This window comes from Schistocerca americana, chromosome 1 (assembly GCF_021461395.2).
Source record: "Schistocerca americana isolate TAMUIC-IGC-003095 chromosome 1, iqSchAmer2.1, whole genome shotgun sequence".
Lineage (NCBI taxonomy): Eukaryota > Metazoa > Arthropoda > Insecta > Orthoptera > Acrididae > Schistocerca > Schistocerca americana.
This window is the reverse complement of record NC_060119.1, coordinates 351,282,212-351,298,523: the sequence shown is the minus strand read 5'-3', so window position 1 is coordinate 351,298,523 and position 16,312 is coordinate 351,282,212. Positions and strand designations below refer to the sequence as shown.

The following is a 16,312-nucleotide window of genomic DNA, read 5'->3' as shown; positions in this document are numbered from 1 at the left end:
ATTCACAAAACGTGCTGAACTTAAATAATTATAGACAGTAGGATTTCATATGATAGAAATATTGTAGAAGAAGTTTAGCTTCTGTCCAGCAGCCATTGTTCAGCTTGATGCAATGGCAATAGCAGACAACTATTTAAAATTGAATTGTACACTTGCACAAGCTGAGTTGCAGTTGGTTTGTCTCTTTTGGGTAAGACAATTACGTATAAAACTGTACTGTTGCAGGTAACTAAGGAGAATCTCTTTTAGATTCCTCATGCTAATGAGTGGTAATGGGCAATGGATTAATGACCTATACAAACAGGAGAAACTTGGATGCTACTCGTGAAAACTGATTAGGATGGTGATCATGAAGCTACTTCATGAATAGGAGGTAAAACATTGTCCAATCTTACAATGTTTCAGCATGTAATGATGCTGAACTGCTCTTGTGCATTCAGCTGGCGACCTTGTCCACATGGTGGAATACTATATATATAATGTCATATGAACATGTGTCCATGTTGCCACAGTAAATGGTATTGATGATTTCCTCTGACCAAGTGCTGTTTGTTCCTATGTATGGCAGGTTATGTGAGTGACACAGTGTACTACAAGCAGTAGAATGGTCCACCGTTCACGTCAGGAACATGCCAAGATGGTGTCTCTCTACAGTTGAGAGGCAGCATGGCTATACCAAAACAACTATTCTCACAGATACAACATTTCAAGCCATTTTTGGGCGTTGGTGTGTTCATGACCCTTTCAAACAGACGAAGGTGTAGGGTGGTGGCGGAATGTGCATACGCCAGGTTTGAAACACCGAGTTCTGCAGGATACTGAGACAAATCTTGGTATGAGCTACAAGCATGTGACCTGCCAAAGTACAATTATCGATGTGGCAATCTGTGATGTGATGTGTGAATGTGTGCATTGCATCCCATGGAGGCCACTTTGAACATCCATTGTGATGTGGATGCGATGCAGCTCTGTACTATGTTCAGGGGTGGTATGTTGTCATTGGTGGCAAACTGCCCATTTCTGGACTCATGCCCAGAGGAACTTTTTTCCTCCATTTCCAGCCAGGAATCCATCTCTTGAGATTGACGGTTTTATTAATGTTCACCTTCTGGATAATATAACATTTTAATGTGTTTATGTGTGTGTTCTGAAATATTTTAAGATGTATTTGCAGATAGCTCTAAACTTAATATCAGATATAAATTTTAATGCTTGCCTCTGTATCCTCTACGTTGAGAAGCCATAAAAACTATATCCACAACTTATTAGTGTATGGAAGTGGCAATAAAAAGTATGTGTGCATGTGTACACACATTCACAATGGTCTGCAAAACATAAGGATGAAAGTAACTTTTGCATGATGATGACTGCCAAACAACAGAGCTTGAATAAACTTGCGATACATATGGATAGAACTGCTACAGTACAGTAAAGCTGAATGAAAGAAATATGCCAGTATTGAGATGAAAAGAAATGAGACTTTCATTCAAAGGCAATAATTACACTGGAATCACTGTGATTCATAATGGACCCATGAACTTTACACAACATGGGACATGGTTCTTAATAAGGTATGTGATCACCACAGATGGGATGGCAGGCTCTGCAACATGCTCTCATGCTGGCCACAATCTTGGTGAGGAGTTATTGTGATAGGGAAATTCATTCATTCACCTGTAGCTTAGTGACCTATGGATGGTCGTTGATGCATGTTGATATGCTGCAGCACATTTCCATATCGCAGAACACATTTGCTCAGTGCGATTTAAGTCTGGGGAATGGGCAGGCCTGTCCATTCGCCAAATATCTTCTCATTCCAAGAGCTCCTACACCTGCTCTGTTCGATGTAGTAGAGCATTGTCATCCATAACATAATATGAAGTCAGTGCTGGATGCACCCTCAAAAAGATGCATGTACAGTGTCACAGTAATGTTGATCTGTGTGTACCATATTAAAAGATTTGGAGGCCAGTATCCCCATGCAACATTATGTCTCCTTCACCATAGCACCTGGACTGCCAGAACGATTATGTTCAAAATGTTCGTAGATGCAATACATGTTCCCACCTCCTGCTATATGAGGGTAGATCTAGAATCACCACTCTGATTGATGGTGCTCTCATCCTAGGATGCAACCTAGCTCTTTGTTGGTCTAGACCCTACGCTCCTGACACCATCACAAATGGTAACACCGATGTGTGGGTGTCAACAGGACACAATGAACTGCTCATTGGGCAAAGAGACCACTACAATCCTGTTACCATGCAACTGTGGAATGTGACATTACATACCTTGCAGCTCCATTAAAATTGTTGCAATTGTAGCCAATGTTTGATGTGGATCCCTTATTGATTGTTACACAGTGTAGCAGTCATCTCTTGCTGTAGTTGACTGTGATTGACCACCTTCTATTCTCTGGGCAGCAGTGCCTGTGGTTTACGAGAATGCCCATGCAAGTGAAACAATGCTCTGAGCAGTACTAGGCTCCTGGGCTACACTCATCATACTTTGTCCTTCTTCCACTTATCGGTTGATTCTTACCCATGTGAAATCATCTAGATGTTTTCTATGCACCATGTTGCAATGAAGAACACAACCTTAGTACACCATAATTGGTAGCCGATTGATACACACTGTCTTTTCTCATTTCTTCAACTGCCTCATGTTGTGGGACTAACCTAATTTATCTCTATAGTCACGCTGACCTCTAGTCAATTTTCTGTGCATGACTGGAAGACCTATCTAGTGTGCTCCCAAGCTTTCATTCAGTTCCAATGAGTAGTTAATGTGTTGCATTACTTTATCTATGTTGTCCATGAGTTTTGCAGAGTTGTGTATATACAAGAGCGACATTTCATAAATTCTCCATACAATAAATCATGGTTCAATTTTTTTTAATTTCAAGAAATGACTTTACAAGCCCTCAACGTAATCTCCACTCTTCTCAATCACAGTTAACCAGCATTTCAACAATTTTGCCATCATTTAGGACGCCATCTTTGTTGATCGTTTGATTACTTGGGTCACTGTATCAGAAGCCTTCTCAATTATTTGAAAGTGTTCCTTCCAAGCGGTTTCTTGAGTTGGGAAACAAGTCAAAATCTGTTGGACACATGGCAGCAGGGCTGCTTCGAGAACATCACTGCTCACAAACGACACATCATTTGTCACTCCTGCCCCCCTCCCTTCATGTTTCCTCAAAAGCGACATATAATTTGATGTGCCTGCTTTCCTTCCCTCACTCATATTAGTTGTCATTCCTTGTGCTCTTGGTATGGCCTTTAAAATAAATCTCAGTATTTAGAACAAGGAAAGGAGTTGTTTTTGCTAATAATTATGATTCACACTATGTACAAGTTTTCCATTGTTGTGCCTTTGGTGCCCCTTTCAACCTTGCACATCATATGGCCGCATGTGTTGCTTGAGATTTATGTCTGCCCATCATATCAGAATTCTAGGGTGGATTTGGAAGGATTTGCGACCAATAACTCTCCAAACCTCTCTGTACTGATTGGACAATATGTGGTCATGCATTGTCATGCAGGATGAACATTCCAGCTGCAAAGCTGTTGGATGTTGTTTGGTGAATCTTTGGTCACAAGATATCTCACAGAAAATCTGTGTAGTATCAACCTGTGACAGTGGTTTTCTGGGAAACACTATCTTTTGCTACCACTCAGTTCTTGTCATGAACTGTAATCGTTATCAGCTTGATATGGAAGGTTTATAACGGAAGTATTTTCTCAATGAGAGTCAGGGTGTTTCCACTGGTTGGACTATACTTCTATTCCAGCTAAAAATCTGGAATCCATGCTCCATCCATGGCACCAGTCCTGTTTAAAAACTGATCTTCTTCTGTCTCATAGTGATGAAATAGTTATTGCAGGATTCTCTTGAAATTTGCTGTTTGCTCTTAACTCAAATTATAAGAAACCCATATTGCAGTGAGCTTTAAGTTCTGTAGCTTCTCGATTATGATTCTGAGCACCCAGGAGGCAGATTTGTTGATTTGAGCTGCAATTACTTCACATGTTTTGTGTCGACCCTTTAGCAAAATGCTGTCAATAATGAAGGCAGATGTATAGTCTGTTGGTGTTACAAGATACTCAGTCCTTGTGTTGAGTTCAATACTTGGACAGCATTGGTGAAAACAGGAAGCCCATAGGGACACTGTGTTTTGATCCACTACAATATCCATATAAACTAGAACATTGTGAGCTTCTGTATATAGGTTCCCCATAAACTTACAGTTGTGATGTAACGCCACTGGTCACTGCATGGTCATTTTTCCCTCCATTTCAAATCGGAAAATCTCACCCAAAACACAGATTATTGTAACATTGAAAACACATGGTAGTAGCTGAAAGTCTGACTAGCAACTTACACTTGGCACATACTAATTGTTTGACTGTTATGGATGCACAAGTTTCTGTAGTGAAGTTTGGAAATGGTAAGCATATGTATATTAATGTCTTTTGCTGTTTTCAGTATAGCACTTCTACAAAGGTCTGAAGGCTCACTCACTCACTCTCACTCTGTGTTTAGGCCACAAGTGGCCCATCAGGACCATCCGATCGCCATGTCATCCTCAGCTGAGGGTGTGGACAGGAGGGGCGTGTGGTCAGCACACTGTTCTCCCGGTAGGTATGATGGTTTTCTTTGACCGGAGCCGCTACTATTCGGGCGAGTGGCTCCTCATATGGCATCATGAGGCTGAGTGCACCCTGAAAAACGGGAACAGCGCATGGTCACCCATCACAGTGCCGGCCATGCCCGACAGCACTTACCTTTGGTGATCTGATGCGAACTGGTGTATCCACTGCAGCAAGGCCGTAGCCCACAAAGATTTGAAGCGCTTAATAATAATACAGAAATTATTCAGAAGTGTAAATATATATACAATTAATGACCTATCAGATCACATTAAACATTGTGTGAATTATATCATAAGGCTGAATTAAAAACTTTCTTCTGGACAACTCTTTCTGCTGTTTGAAGAATATCTTCATCGAAACTCTTAATATCTGTGCTTTTGGTTATTCTACATATAATATTAATGCTCCTCTCGAAGAGATCCATGAAATACTGCCAATACAACGTACTGGAGGCAGTCGAATAGTGCTAATCGATAGTTTTTCAACGCTATTGGTGTCACAAAACTAACCAAATTATTATTTTTAGTGACATGGAAAAAACTGGCGTCATTAAAGTTAGACCAACGGAATGTGGGTGTTATCAAATAGAATTTCGGCTATGAGTGACCTCACTTTTTTGAAAGTGAAAAATCTGGCTTAAAATGGTGAAACGAGAGAATTATATTCTGAATATGGTACATAACTGAGTTTTTCTAGCTACTTTCTTTGTAACGTAAGTATATTTGTCATGAATTACTTAAATTTGGAGAGTATTAGCTATTTTGTAGCAATGGATGTGATGTAAACTGTTTCTGTAGTTTCAGAACAAAAAATGATCTAGGCTTTAGAATGCCTGGATAGAGAAGACTGTTACACTGTGGATAAATAAAAATATAAATCTTTAAAGAATTTTCATTAAATAATCTTTTTAACTGTGGAAAAATCAAATTTTTGGAACAGAAAAATACAGTTTTTTAAGTTTGTATGGTACTTTGAAAGGAAAAAAACACAATAGGCAAGGTAAAAATTCTCAGTGCATTGCTTTCTAAATATTGTTTGATGTATTTGTATGCAAACATTTTGTCTAGCAGGAAACTGTTAATGTTTTGAATAGTCTGGACGACATGCCTACTGTTGTTACATTTAGGAGCAGTTTACCATATGAACTTTGTCAATAACAGTTATTATGAATTTTTTACGTACATTCATGAACTACTGTATACTGTTGCTAGTTTCTTAAAGGTCGATTCACACCTGATGGAATGGAAGAGTACAGAACAAGTTGTCAATACGTTCTACAGCGCATTTCAAATAACAATATTTACACGGGTCATCCACAGATAATGAGACAAGATGGAACAGGATGTCAAGCTCAAGTGTTGCTGGAAGGAACTTTTGACACTGACGTTGGTGGGGTGGGAATCATGTCGTCGTCTGTTAAGATCGGAAGTTAATCTATTTTCGCCATGTTCACTCATGTCATAGTACAGGATTTAGTTATTATGATTCTTGTTAGATTGTATTATTTTGGTTCATTTTTGTGACAAACTGCTAATGTTCCTTGATGATTTGGATAGTTTCTCCACTTAATGCTTTTCCAACAGAGTCCAAACATCTGAAAGCGAAAAATTATTTATGTTTTACAATGAGACATCTGGATTCAGCTGGAGGGTCATAGGCTCTTAAGGCTAAGTGAAGTAACGCTGTGCTGATGATTCCTCTGATTTGAACTCTACACTATTCGACGTTGATGTTGCCTTAACTTCTGATCCGATTCGTTAACTTTAAAGCCGTGTTCACACAGGAAACTAATTTGACGCCACAGCTTGTGGCCTTCTGTAGCGGCAGTGTGAGTCTGTCGTTCAACAGGACGTCACAAATTCTACGTAGGTGCATGGCTTTCAGTGAGGCGTCAACTGAAAACATATGGGTAGGCATTAATGTTACAGTGACGCTATGGTATTAGAGCTATGTCAAAAGTTAAACGCTTGAAAGTGAACCTAAACGTTTTACTCGAAAATATATATTCCTGCAGGGATAAATCAGGGGCCACAAACGCATTTAAAATGAAATAACACGCAAAGACGAAAATGCTGTCAGCCGTTGCGAAGTAACCAATAGCTGGCATGTAAATATCATCTGCAGAGACGACTGTCTTGCACGCACGCACGCACGCACGTACACGCACACGCACACATACACACACACACACACACACACACACACACACACACACAAACACACTGCTTCAGAAATTATACATAGGTTTTCGCAGCTCCAGAAGTTGCGTAAGGGTACCTGCCGACCACTGTTTTTTACTTTTTCGGTAATAAAATGAAAACACACTGAAATCGAATGGAACACACTAGCAATTACTCCACGAGGACAGCAACAGAATGCTCGTGTTTTGAAATACAACCACCAGAGACCAGTGGTGGAAGAAAAGTGGTGTAACGATGCATAACGGAATTGAAAGTTTTATATGGCATGCCAAAAGTTACATCTCTTAAGTTGTGCCATTTAAAACTGGGAGTACACTAATGTAACTGCGGTATGACGCTAGCGTGTGTACCTTGTTCTTAAGTTCAAAAATGGCCCTAGAACTTAGAACTACTTAAACCTAACCAACTTAAGGACATCACACACATCCATGCCCGACGCAGGATTCGAACCTGCGACCGTAGCGGTCGCGCGGTTCCCGACTGAAGCGCCTAGAACCGCTGTGTCACACCGGCCGGCTGCTCTTAAGTAATCGACCTTAATGGAAGATGCGGAAGCAGTGTTTTACGAATTTCAAAAGTTTCACTGAGTTTCTGAAATTTGGGTATCTATTTTTTACGTAGTTGTTTCGAAATGATCTTGTCATTTAATTCTAGGAAACGAACAGTTATCTCTGTAGCGATGCTGTGGGGCCATTTTTATAGTCAAAGACTACATTGTAAACTTTTATTAATGATAAATAAATTACAAGTAACAGCGATGTAATTTTATGAAGTAACTTACAAAGATTTTTTGTTACTATAATTTACAGCTGTGATGTAGTGTTTGATTTTATGAGCGTCCTTTCTAGAGTGTTTTCATATTAGTATTTCATGCTGCCTAGTAAATCAAGAATGAAGTTTTCGTTTACAAGTTATTTCTCATAGTTTACTAAAAATTCATATCATGGGTCTTGATGCTACATGTAAAACATCTTTGGTGGACGTCTCATGTTCATTATTAGTGTCATCTTTGAAACACCGTAAAGTTGGCAACGCCAGATTTCCTTTCTGATGTAGGAGCCTAGCGTGTGGAAGGATCTCCATATTTCTGTTGCTGTTTGGCTCCACGTGGCTGCAATTTAAGGAGGTACAGTTCATTATATCATTTCATCATGGGATTTGTGAAAGTAGTGAAGAATAAGCAGTACTTTAAACGTTATCAAGTGAAGTTTAAAAGGCGTCGCGAGGGAAAGACTGATTACCGCGCTAGGCTTCGCCTTACAACTCAGGTGAAGAACAAGTACAACACGCCGAAATATCGCCTGATCGTTCGTTTTTCCAACAGAGATATTACCTGTCAAGTGGCATATTCAAGAATCGAAGGTGATATGATTCTTTGTTCTGCATACAGCCACGAATTGCCAGAGTATGGAGTTAAAGTTGGGCTGACCAACTATGCAGCTGCTTACTGCACCGGCCTACTTCTAGCTAGAAGATTGCTAAAGAAACTTGGTTTGGATCAACTTTATGTCGGATGCACAGAAGTTACCGGAGAGGAATACAACGTTGAAGCGGTGGAAGATGGGCCGGGCGCATTTCGATGTTACTTAGATGTGGGGTTAATCCGCACAACTACTGGAGCTCGTGTGTTTGGTGCTATGAAGGGAGCTGTGGACGGTGGTTTGAATATACCTCACAGCACCAAAAGATTCCCAGGTTACAACCCCGAGGATAAGGAATTTGATGCTGAGATTCATCGAAAACACATCTTTGGCCTGCATGTGGCTGATTACATGCGACAGCTGGCGGAAGAAGATGATGAGGCGTACAAGAGACAATTTTCCCAATATATCAAACTGGGCATTGATCCAGATAGTATTGAGGGAATATATAAAACGGCGCATGCAAATATCCGTGCTAATCCAGATCGAAAGAAGAAAGAAAAAGATGCTGCAGCTATTACCAAGAAGAGGTGGGGCCGTGCCAAGCTGTCCCTTGCTGAGAGGAAGAACAGGATCGCCCAGAAGAAGGAGTCGTTCAAGAAGAAGCTGGAGGCGGGTGAAGTTGCAGAATAAGTTTTTTGTATTGTAAAATTTGAGATCAGGCAAGGAAATAAATTGTAAAACCGTATGTTTTGTATATTTATTAGGCGAGTTTTGTCATTAGCCTTGTGAATAATACCTGATCTCACATGTCAGTTGTTAAGTATCAATATATATTTTATGATATTCATTGTTTTTATCATTTTTCAGCTCGGTTAATGTGAAAGCTCGCCTTCATTCCTTCCAACCACTGCTCTTCCCATTATTTTTCCTGTATGAATTCTGAAAGTTACAGGCTAATCATATGGTTCCTGATACTTCATTGCATCAGTCTTCAGAGCTACCCAGAGCCACTGAAAAGGTGAGACCATTATAAACTTATTATTTTTGGAATTTAAATGTGCAATCTGTGGTACATAGCTACAAAAAACACTTTTTATGGTCATTGTAGAACGTTTGGCATTCTGGTGTGCTGATATGCAAGTGTGCTGTGTAAGTTTACCTTTGTGGTGACATTGTTGTAAGCATTATCCAGGTCCGGTTATGACATTTAAGTTCATGTTACTGTCAACTTTGTTTGGTATTACTATATGGTTTGCATCTTTCAGTTGCTATGGAATGTCTTCAGGCTCATTTTCAGCACGTTTACTTTTGTTACTTAAAAGCTTTAATGGCAGATAGTGTATACATAATTCACCAATGAAAGCTGGTACAAAGCTTTTTTGCATCTGTTATCAATTGGAATTAAAATTATAGTTTCCACTATTGAGTGAAGTGCACATACACAATAAAATAATGAATTTAGGATGTCACATTGGATTCAGGTAAGAATTCAGCTTTGTAAGCATGTTCTTAGGTGTCTCACACTCTAAATTTTTTGTTCTGTTGACATGAGGTGTCACTTCTGTATTGCAGCTTAGAAATTATTTGGATTTTGGAGAGACAACTGGTAAGATTACAGAAAAATTGTGATTGTTTCTGTGAAGATTATGGGGAAAAAGCTAATTGTAGTTTTACTTGGTAAGTTGTTTGGTTTGGATGCTGACACAAGCAGTTATTAAACGTTCCATGAACTTCAGAAATGCAAGAATAGAATATTTATTCATATTTTGTGCTGCAAAAATGCTGATAGTATGACATTCTCAATTATCACAAATGAATATAAACTGGCCTAAGATAACCATTCTCTTGCATGGATTAGTTCAAAGTTCAGTTGGTGTATTGCTTAGACTTATTTCCTTGAGTGCAATGGCTTGTAAGACATGCAGATTTAGTATGCTGCTTGTTTGTATTTGCAAGGAATGTGCACCTAAGTATCGTTCTTGCATTGCACAGTTAATATTTCTGAAGATACATAGGCCTGCTCTCTTCAAATTACACAGACTTGCTTGATACTTTGATTTGTCATTTTATAATTTTCCTTAGCTGTTAAAGTTTTTTAGCATTATTTTGCCTTGGCGGCAGCAGCAGCAGTGTGTGGGGTACTGAAGAACATTCATAAATTTCTTTGTGCAAGTAGGTTTCACACAGATTTGTAATGGAATGTTATCTGGGATACAAAAATGTTTCTTGGCATGCTATTTTTGCAATGCCTAAACCCGCAAGTGTGAAACAGTATTCCATAACAAAACACACAAATAATAGAATTCGTCTGAAAACACTGAGAACGCAATTGGAATTATTACAGTAAATGGTGAATCAGATAGGCTTTGTTACTGTATTTAGTTTCAAATTTTATTTTTGTTCCATAGATTACTGACATGCCTGAGCCAGTTTGACACAGTTTATACAGTAAATATATTTGACAATCTCACTAAACTAGCAGTAAAACATTCCTTACACATTTCTGTGATTTAAAATTTATACCTGACACCATGGTACTTGAAGTTAATAACACAAAATTTATTTTGTTCTGTAATGTAGCAGTATATTGCACAGTAAGGAATACAAATAATTCAGTGTTTGAGTTTTTTGTATTTTGTGTATAGTTGCTGTTAAATTAGGTTTCACAATTTATGTAAAATTCATGCAGTACTTAATGTACAAAACTGCACTTATCATATGAAGTTAAATATGGTAATGAAAGTTATGTCTGAATGTAAAATAGTGGTGGAAACAATTATCAAATAGAATGCTGGCACAGTGTATGAATGCAGGAAAGCTAGTAGTGTTTGTGATCTGCGCATCTGCTTTAATGCTTGTTTTTGTGGGGGTTTCAGATGTCATTTTGTTTGGTATGGAAGCTGTGTCCTAATGAAAATATGTAGAAGTGCTAAAACACTACGTTATTGTACATTTGACTGGTTATTTGCAAAAACACCTGTTTCAAGGTTGGGTGTTAATCATTGAGATGTGGTGGAAGATGTTAGCTGTTCCAATCGAGTGTCTGCTGCCCACTCTCTAGAATTCAAACTGCTTTACAATTGTTATTTTGAAAGCTGATCCTGTTGGAGCAGAAAATCAAACTGTACTTGAAATCTGAAAAAGTTTCCAGACAAAACTAGCTTAGTAAGGGGTTGCAATTATTTTAATAAAAGTAATTAAAAGGGCTTAAAGGATATGGCTTTACAGTAGCCACACCAACAAACAGCATGGTGTTTTATCCTGGGATGGTTACTGGTAAGTAGCCCAAGCATATGTTCACCTATAGTGAAGGGTCTCCATATGGATTGTTTGCATCTTAAGCTGTTACGGTTGTCAGCATGTAAATGCTCAGTAATAGAACGGTGGTAGGCTGCAGGTGCCAGATCCAGTGGAGCAGAGCTGTTACGGTATTTTGGAATATTGGCAGCACTGGATGCGGTGTGTAAATACACAGTAGCAACAGTAGGCACATGTATTGTAGCAGTATGGTGAAGTTACTGTTTTGTATTTTGGCACCCAAAATAAATCTTTTTGTTTTACATAATCTCCCTTTGTCTAAAAGACAGTTGTGTTGGCTGGCACTGTCCTTTTCTAGATTCACAGTTCGATAATGAACTTACTCTGCTAACATCCGTAATTGATCACTACGGTACAGTGGCAAGTAATAGTGCTTTACAATCCATATTGTTTACTTTAAATTTGTATATGTGTGTGTGTGTGTGTGTGTGTGTGTGTGTGTGTGTCATAATGCTGCAGGTTTTTGTTTTATCCATGATGCAGGGCTGTGGTGCTCCTCAGCAGTTGCAACTGTCTCATGATAACTGTTGTATAGTTTGGTGGTTTATAGACATTTTATTTGTTCTTTGGCAGTTAAAAAGTATGATGGACAGTAAGAAAGAAAATTCACTCGCAGTTTTTACACTCTTTTAATATATTTATCAAAAGAAATCACACGATGCCTGTAAAATAAGATATAACACAGTGGGTAAAACAGACAATGAACTAATAGAACAAAAATTTTGTAGGTTACCTACAGTGTTGCTTTACACAATTCACCACCTTACACACTTCTTTTACAAGGCCTACTTTTTTTCTGAGGTTATTACTGAAATCAGTGAAGGTATTTTAAATCTGTCTTGCAACTCCAAGGAAGTATGTTTTTTATCAAATGTTTCATTTTATTTAAATAAAATCAGTGATGTTTCTTAATCTAAAAACAATTACTGAAGATGTTAGTACACAAGACTTTTTTCTCACATCAGGAAATACCATCTGCTTGCAAATTTTTTTAGATATTTCCTGATTTGCACTATTGTTTGTTGGACTGTAGCTCCAAATATAGATTGTCAGTGTCTTAACTTACTCTTGATGTCAAAATTTGTCAGGGAAAAATGCTAAAACTTCTGTAAATCGGGGAATTTCACTTTGTGAAACTTACAGCAACCTGCATTCACAATAGCTAGTGTCAAAGGCACCTCTACTTATAGACTAGTTCATTGTATTTCAGTGTTCAGAGGTTGCCATGCACAAATAATCAAGCAAGGCAAATGTACTCGTACCAAGCTAAAATTACTTATGTAGGAACTGCAGTTTGAAGAGTCCAATTGCTTTTCATAAAGTCCAAAATCAAGAGGTGAGGCTCAGCTGTGCTATTTCTGAAGTGGCATGCTTCGAAATCTGTGTGTACTGTGTACTAGCCCTAATACGTATGCAAGCCATTTCAGAATAAAACTCCTGTCATGGCACAGTTGTGATGGATAGCATCAGGCTCTGGTAATAGCTGATTTATTTCTATAGTTTGCTGTCATTACATTTGTTGTAGTTTTATGATGTAAATGTAATTTTACAACTGCCATGGTGTGCCAAATGACATAACTCATCATCCAGAAGTGGGGACAGTATCTACATATGTAGATATTTGGTTGCGCACATAATCCAGTCTGTTGCTGCTGTTTCCATTTTTGTGCCATATCTTAGTTTGTCAGGTGAAAGGAATATGAGAAATTTTGTTCCTACCAAGGTGTTATTCTAAACTTTCTTTTGTTAACCCTGGTGGGCCATTGGGAGCATCAGATTCCACTTGTCTGATTTAATGCATAATGGTGTTGTGGTATGTCACTATGGTATGGTTTTGGTTTGTGTTATTGTGTTGTTTAAGGGTGCCCGCTGGTGGTGGATGTGGACGTGTTGAGTTTGTGTGGTATTGTGTTCATTTGAGCTTTGATTATCTCTCTGGTAACGTGGATTTGAGTATGGGTAATATGCGCTGTTGGAAATGGTTGCTTTTTGTGGTTCCTTTTGTTTTGTATTTTTGTTAGTGTGCATGTGCGCGTGCCGACCTACATTAATTTGTCAGAGGCTTTTGTTGGTATGTAATTTTTATTTTTTTATTCTGTAGTAATCATGAAGGTTTATTTAATATTTATGGTATTTCAATTGTGATCTAGAGAATGTGGTTTTTTTACTTGGCGTTTTATGTGGTGTTTTGTGAGTCACATTGGTGTGAGAAGTCTGTGGTTGTGGTTTCTCGTGGTTTGCCAGGAGGTATGGAGAGCTGTTTGAACTATATAGTCAAGGGAAATGTGAGATTCTACTTTTCGGAGTAGTTGTTTTTTTTATTCATGGGCTTCATTTGAGCTGTATAGGACAAGGGAAATTTGAGATTCCTGTTGGTTTTGGGGCTGTAGTGTTGACATAAGTTGAGATTTTTAAACATTTGTCTTAGAATGGTGAGGTGTTTCGTATTTTTATATGTAGGTGGTCCACACTCTAAACCCTGAATTCCCCAGTTGTCCCGATTGTTAGTGAGATGCCCTTCCTTCCTTCCTTCTATCTTGTCTGTATTTGTTGGTGTGTGTGTGTGTGTGTGTGTGTGTGTGTGTGTGTGTGTGTGTGTGTGTGTGTGTGTGTGTGTGTGTGTGTGTGTGTGTACTGACAGTGTCATTTTGTATCCACTGGAAGTAGTTTCTGCCATATTGATGTCATTAGTTGAAGCAGCCAGGTGGAACTGGATGCTTACCTAATGCCTTAACCCTCTGCTTACCAGAAAATGTGTATAGTGTTGCTCCCCAGTCAGGGTTCTCAGGTCCATGTTGCATAAATTGACACTATTTTGACTACTTGCAATGTGAATGACTCTTGAGGTATAAATAATTTTACAATATTATGAGAAGGAAAGCTGCTAATCACCATATAGCAGAGACACTGAGTTGCAGATAGGCACAACAAAAAATCTCACAATTATAGCTTTAAAGCAATAAGGCCTGAAACACCGCATACAGTCTCGGGCAACTGAAACAGTGTGGTTCCGGGTGCCTGCTATATGGCGAGTAGCAACTTTCCTTCTCATTCTGTTACATTCCGTCCTGGATTTTCCATTGTAAAATAATTTTATTTGTCTAAAGTTTACATTTTAAGAAAAACAATTTTTTTACTGTTATTGGTGGCTTTTATTCTTCTTGCAAATTTGTGCGGGATGTACAGATAATAGCAGATTGTTCAGAGTGTACAGGTTTGGTGCACTTATAACTTGTAATTTGACTTTGGTCATCATTTCCTAATAAAGATGCACATCTTCTCATTTTATAAGCTAGTAGTTTTACTGCTCTTCGTGGATTCAGTGCTACTAATGAAGTCATTGACTCCTTTACCCCTGTTAGTTGCTTTCCGAAATTGATAGTCAGTCTTATTCTTTTATTTGTAGCAAGCCACATCCAAATTATGTAGGCATTCATTGCACTTAAGTAAATCAGGTTTCTCTAAGACTGTAGCACCACATCTGATCCATGGTGCCAGTGCCACCCTTAGTGTCATTGTATGTCCTAAATTCAGGCTTCTTCACTTCTAACGATACTGTTGGTTGGTCACGAAGAGAGCTAAGGATGGCAACAGCTTTGTATTTCTTACGAACATAAGAAGCTGTCATCATGCTTTGTTGAAAGCAAAGTAATCTAGAGAATGCCCTTTAAGTATAATGAAATTGGCAGGCAGTTCACCTTTTTTTCGGATAGTACTGACTAGCAAGAGATATAAGAAAAATCACTGATATTACGTCCAGACTTTCGAAGTTGTCACCTGGATTTTCACTACCTTGTCACAAAGTTGCACCGCTCTGGTTTCTTCCTCGTTCCCCAAATACACTTTCATCTTCTGGCAAGTAGCTTGTTGCATTGTCACAAATTGCCCAGAACTTCATTCTGTATCTACCAGGTATTGTCGAAGTGGACAGCAACCTTGAAATGTGACCAAACTGTTCATTCGTTCACCAACTTGGACTGTAGGCATCCCTGAAGGTAATTTCCCACATCTCAAATCTGACTGGTTCTAATGTCAGTTGACCTATGTTCCCATTGGGCTGCTACACTTTCAAAGCGCAACGCCCTCTGAATAACATGGAAGAGGTTGCAAGACAAGTTCATAGAACTGTGGTTGGAATCCTCAACACTCAGAATCTTACTGACATTCTCATTTTTTGACTTGTAAACTAGTCAGAGTCAGAACATGAAGAAACTTCCCGTTTCTTGCATGTCTACATCCAACCTAGTCCTCGTAAATGATTATACCTTCCTTGTTGGCACGCGCGCCCACCCACCCACACACCCACCCACACACACACCCACACACCCACCCACCCACACCCACGCGCGCTCACCCACGCGCGCTCACCCACACAATTTAAATGAGGGTACATGAAAGAACAGCATAAAACAAGATTTTACATTATCACTGTTCTAATTGGATAACTTGTAGATCCCTGGTCTTCTTTCAATACATCCTTTTTGCTCTGATTACCAGAAATTCCAGCTTGAGGAGCTGTAGCCCACATTTCATTTGATTGTGAGAATGTCACACTCAACAGAATTTGCTCTAAATTGTGATTAGGTTCTTAATGATCATAACCTTTGTGTAGTTCAGATTTTTCAGTGACATCTACCTGATCATCAATGGGGGTTAATCACTGGGCATTTTGAGAATCAGAAAACTGCTCTGGCAGTTCCCTTATCTCCTCTCTTCTCTGCAATGTTTTCAGATTGTGGGAAAACTGCACCAAAATAAATGTGCTTATCACAAG

At 38.8% G+C, this 16,312-nt stretch overlaps 1 protein-coding gene across 1 annotated transcript; it reads left to right on the top strand.

Annotated features, from left to right (window-relative positions):
* The first annotated feature begins 7,887 nt into the window (after positions 1-7,887).
* LOC124622597 (60S ribosomal protein L5) lies at positions 7,888-8,965 on the top strand. The gene has a single exon (XM_047148352.1). It carries the CDS (start codon positions 8,008-8,010, stop codon positions 8,908-8,910), a length of 903 nt encoding a protein of 300 aa, XP_047004308.1. The 5' UTR covers positions 7,888-8,007; the 3' UTR covers positions 8,911-8,965.
* The last annotated feature ends 7,347 nt before the right edge of the window (positions 8,966-16,312 follow it).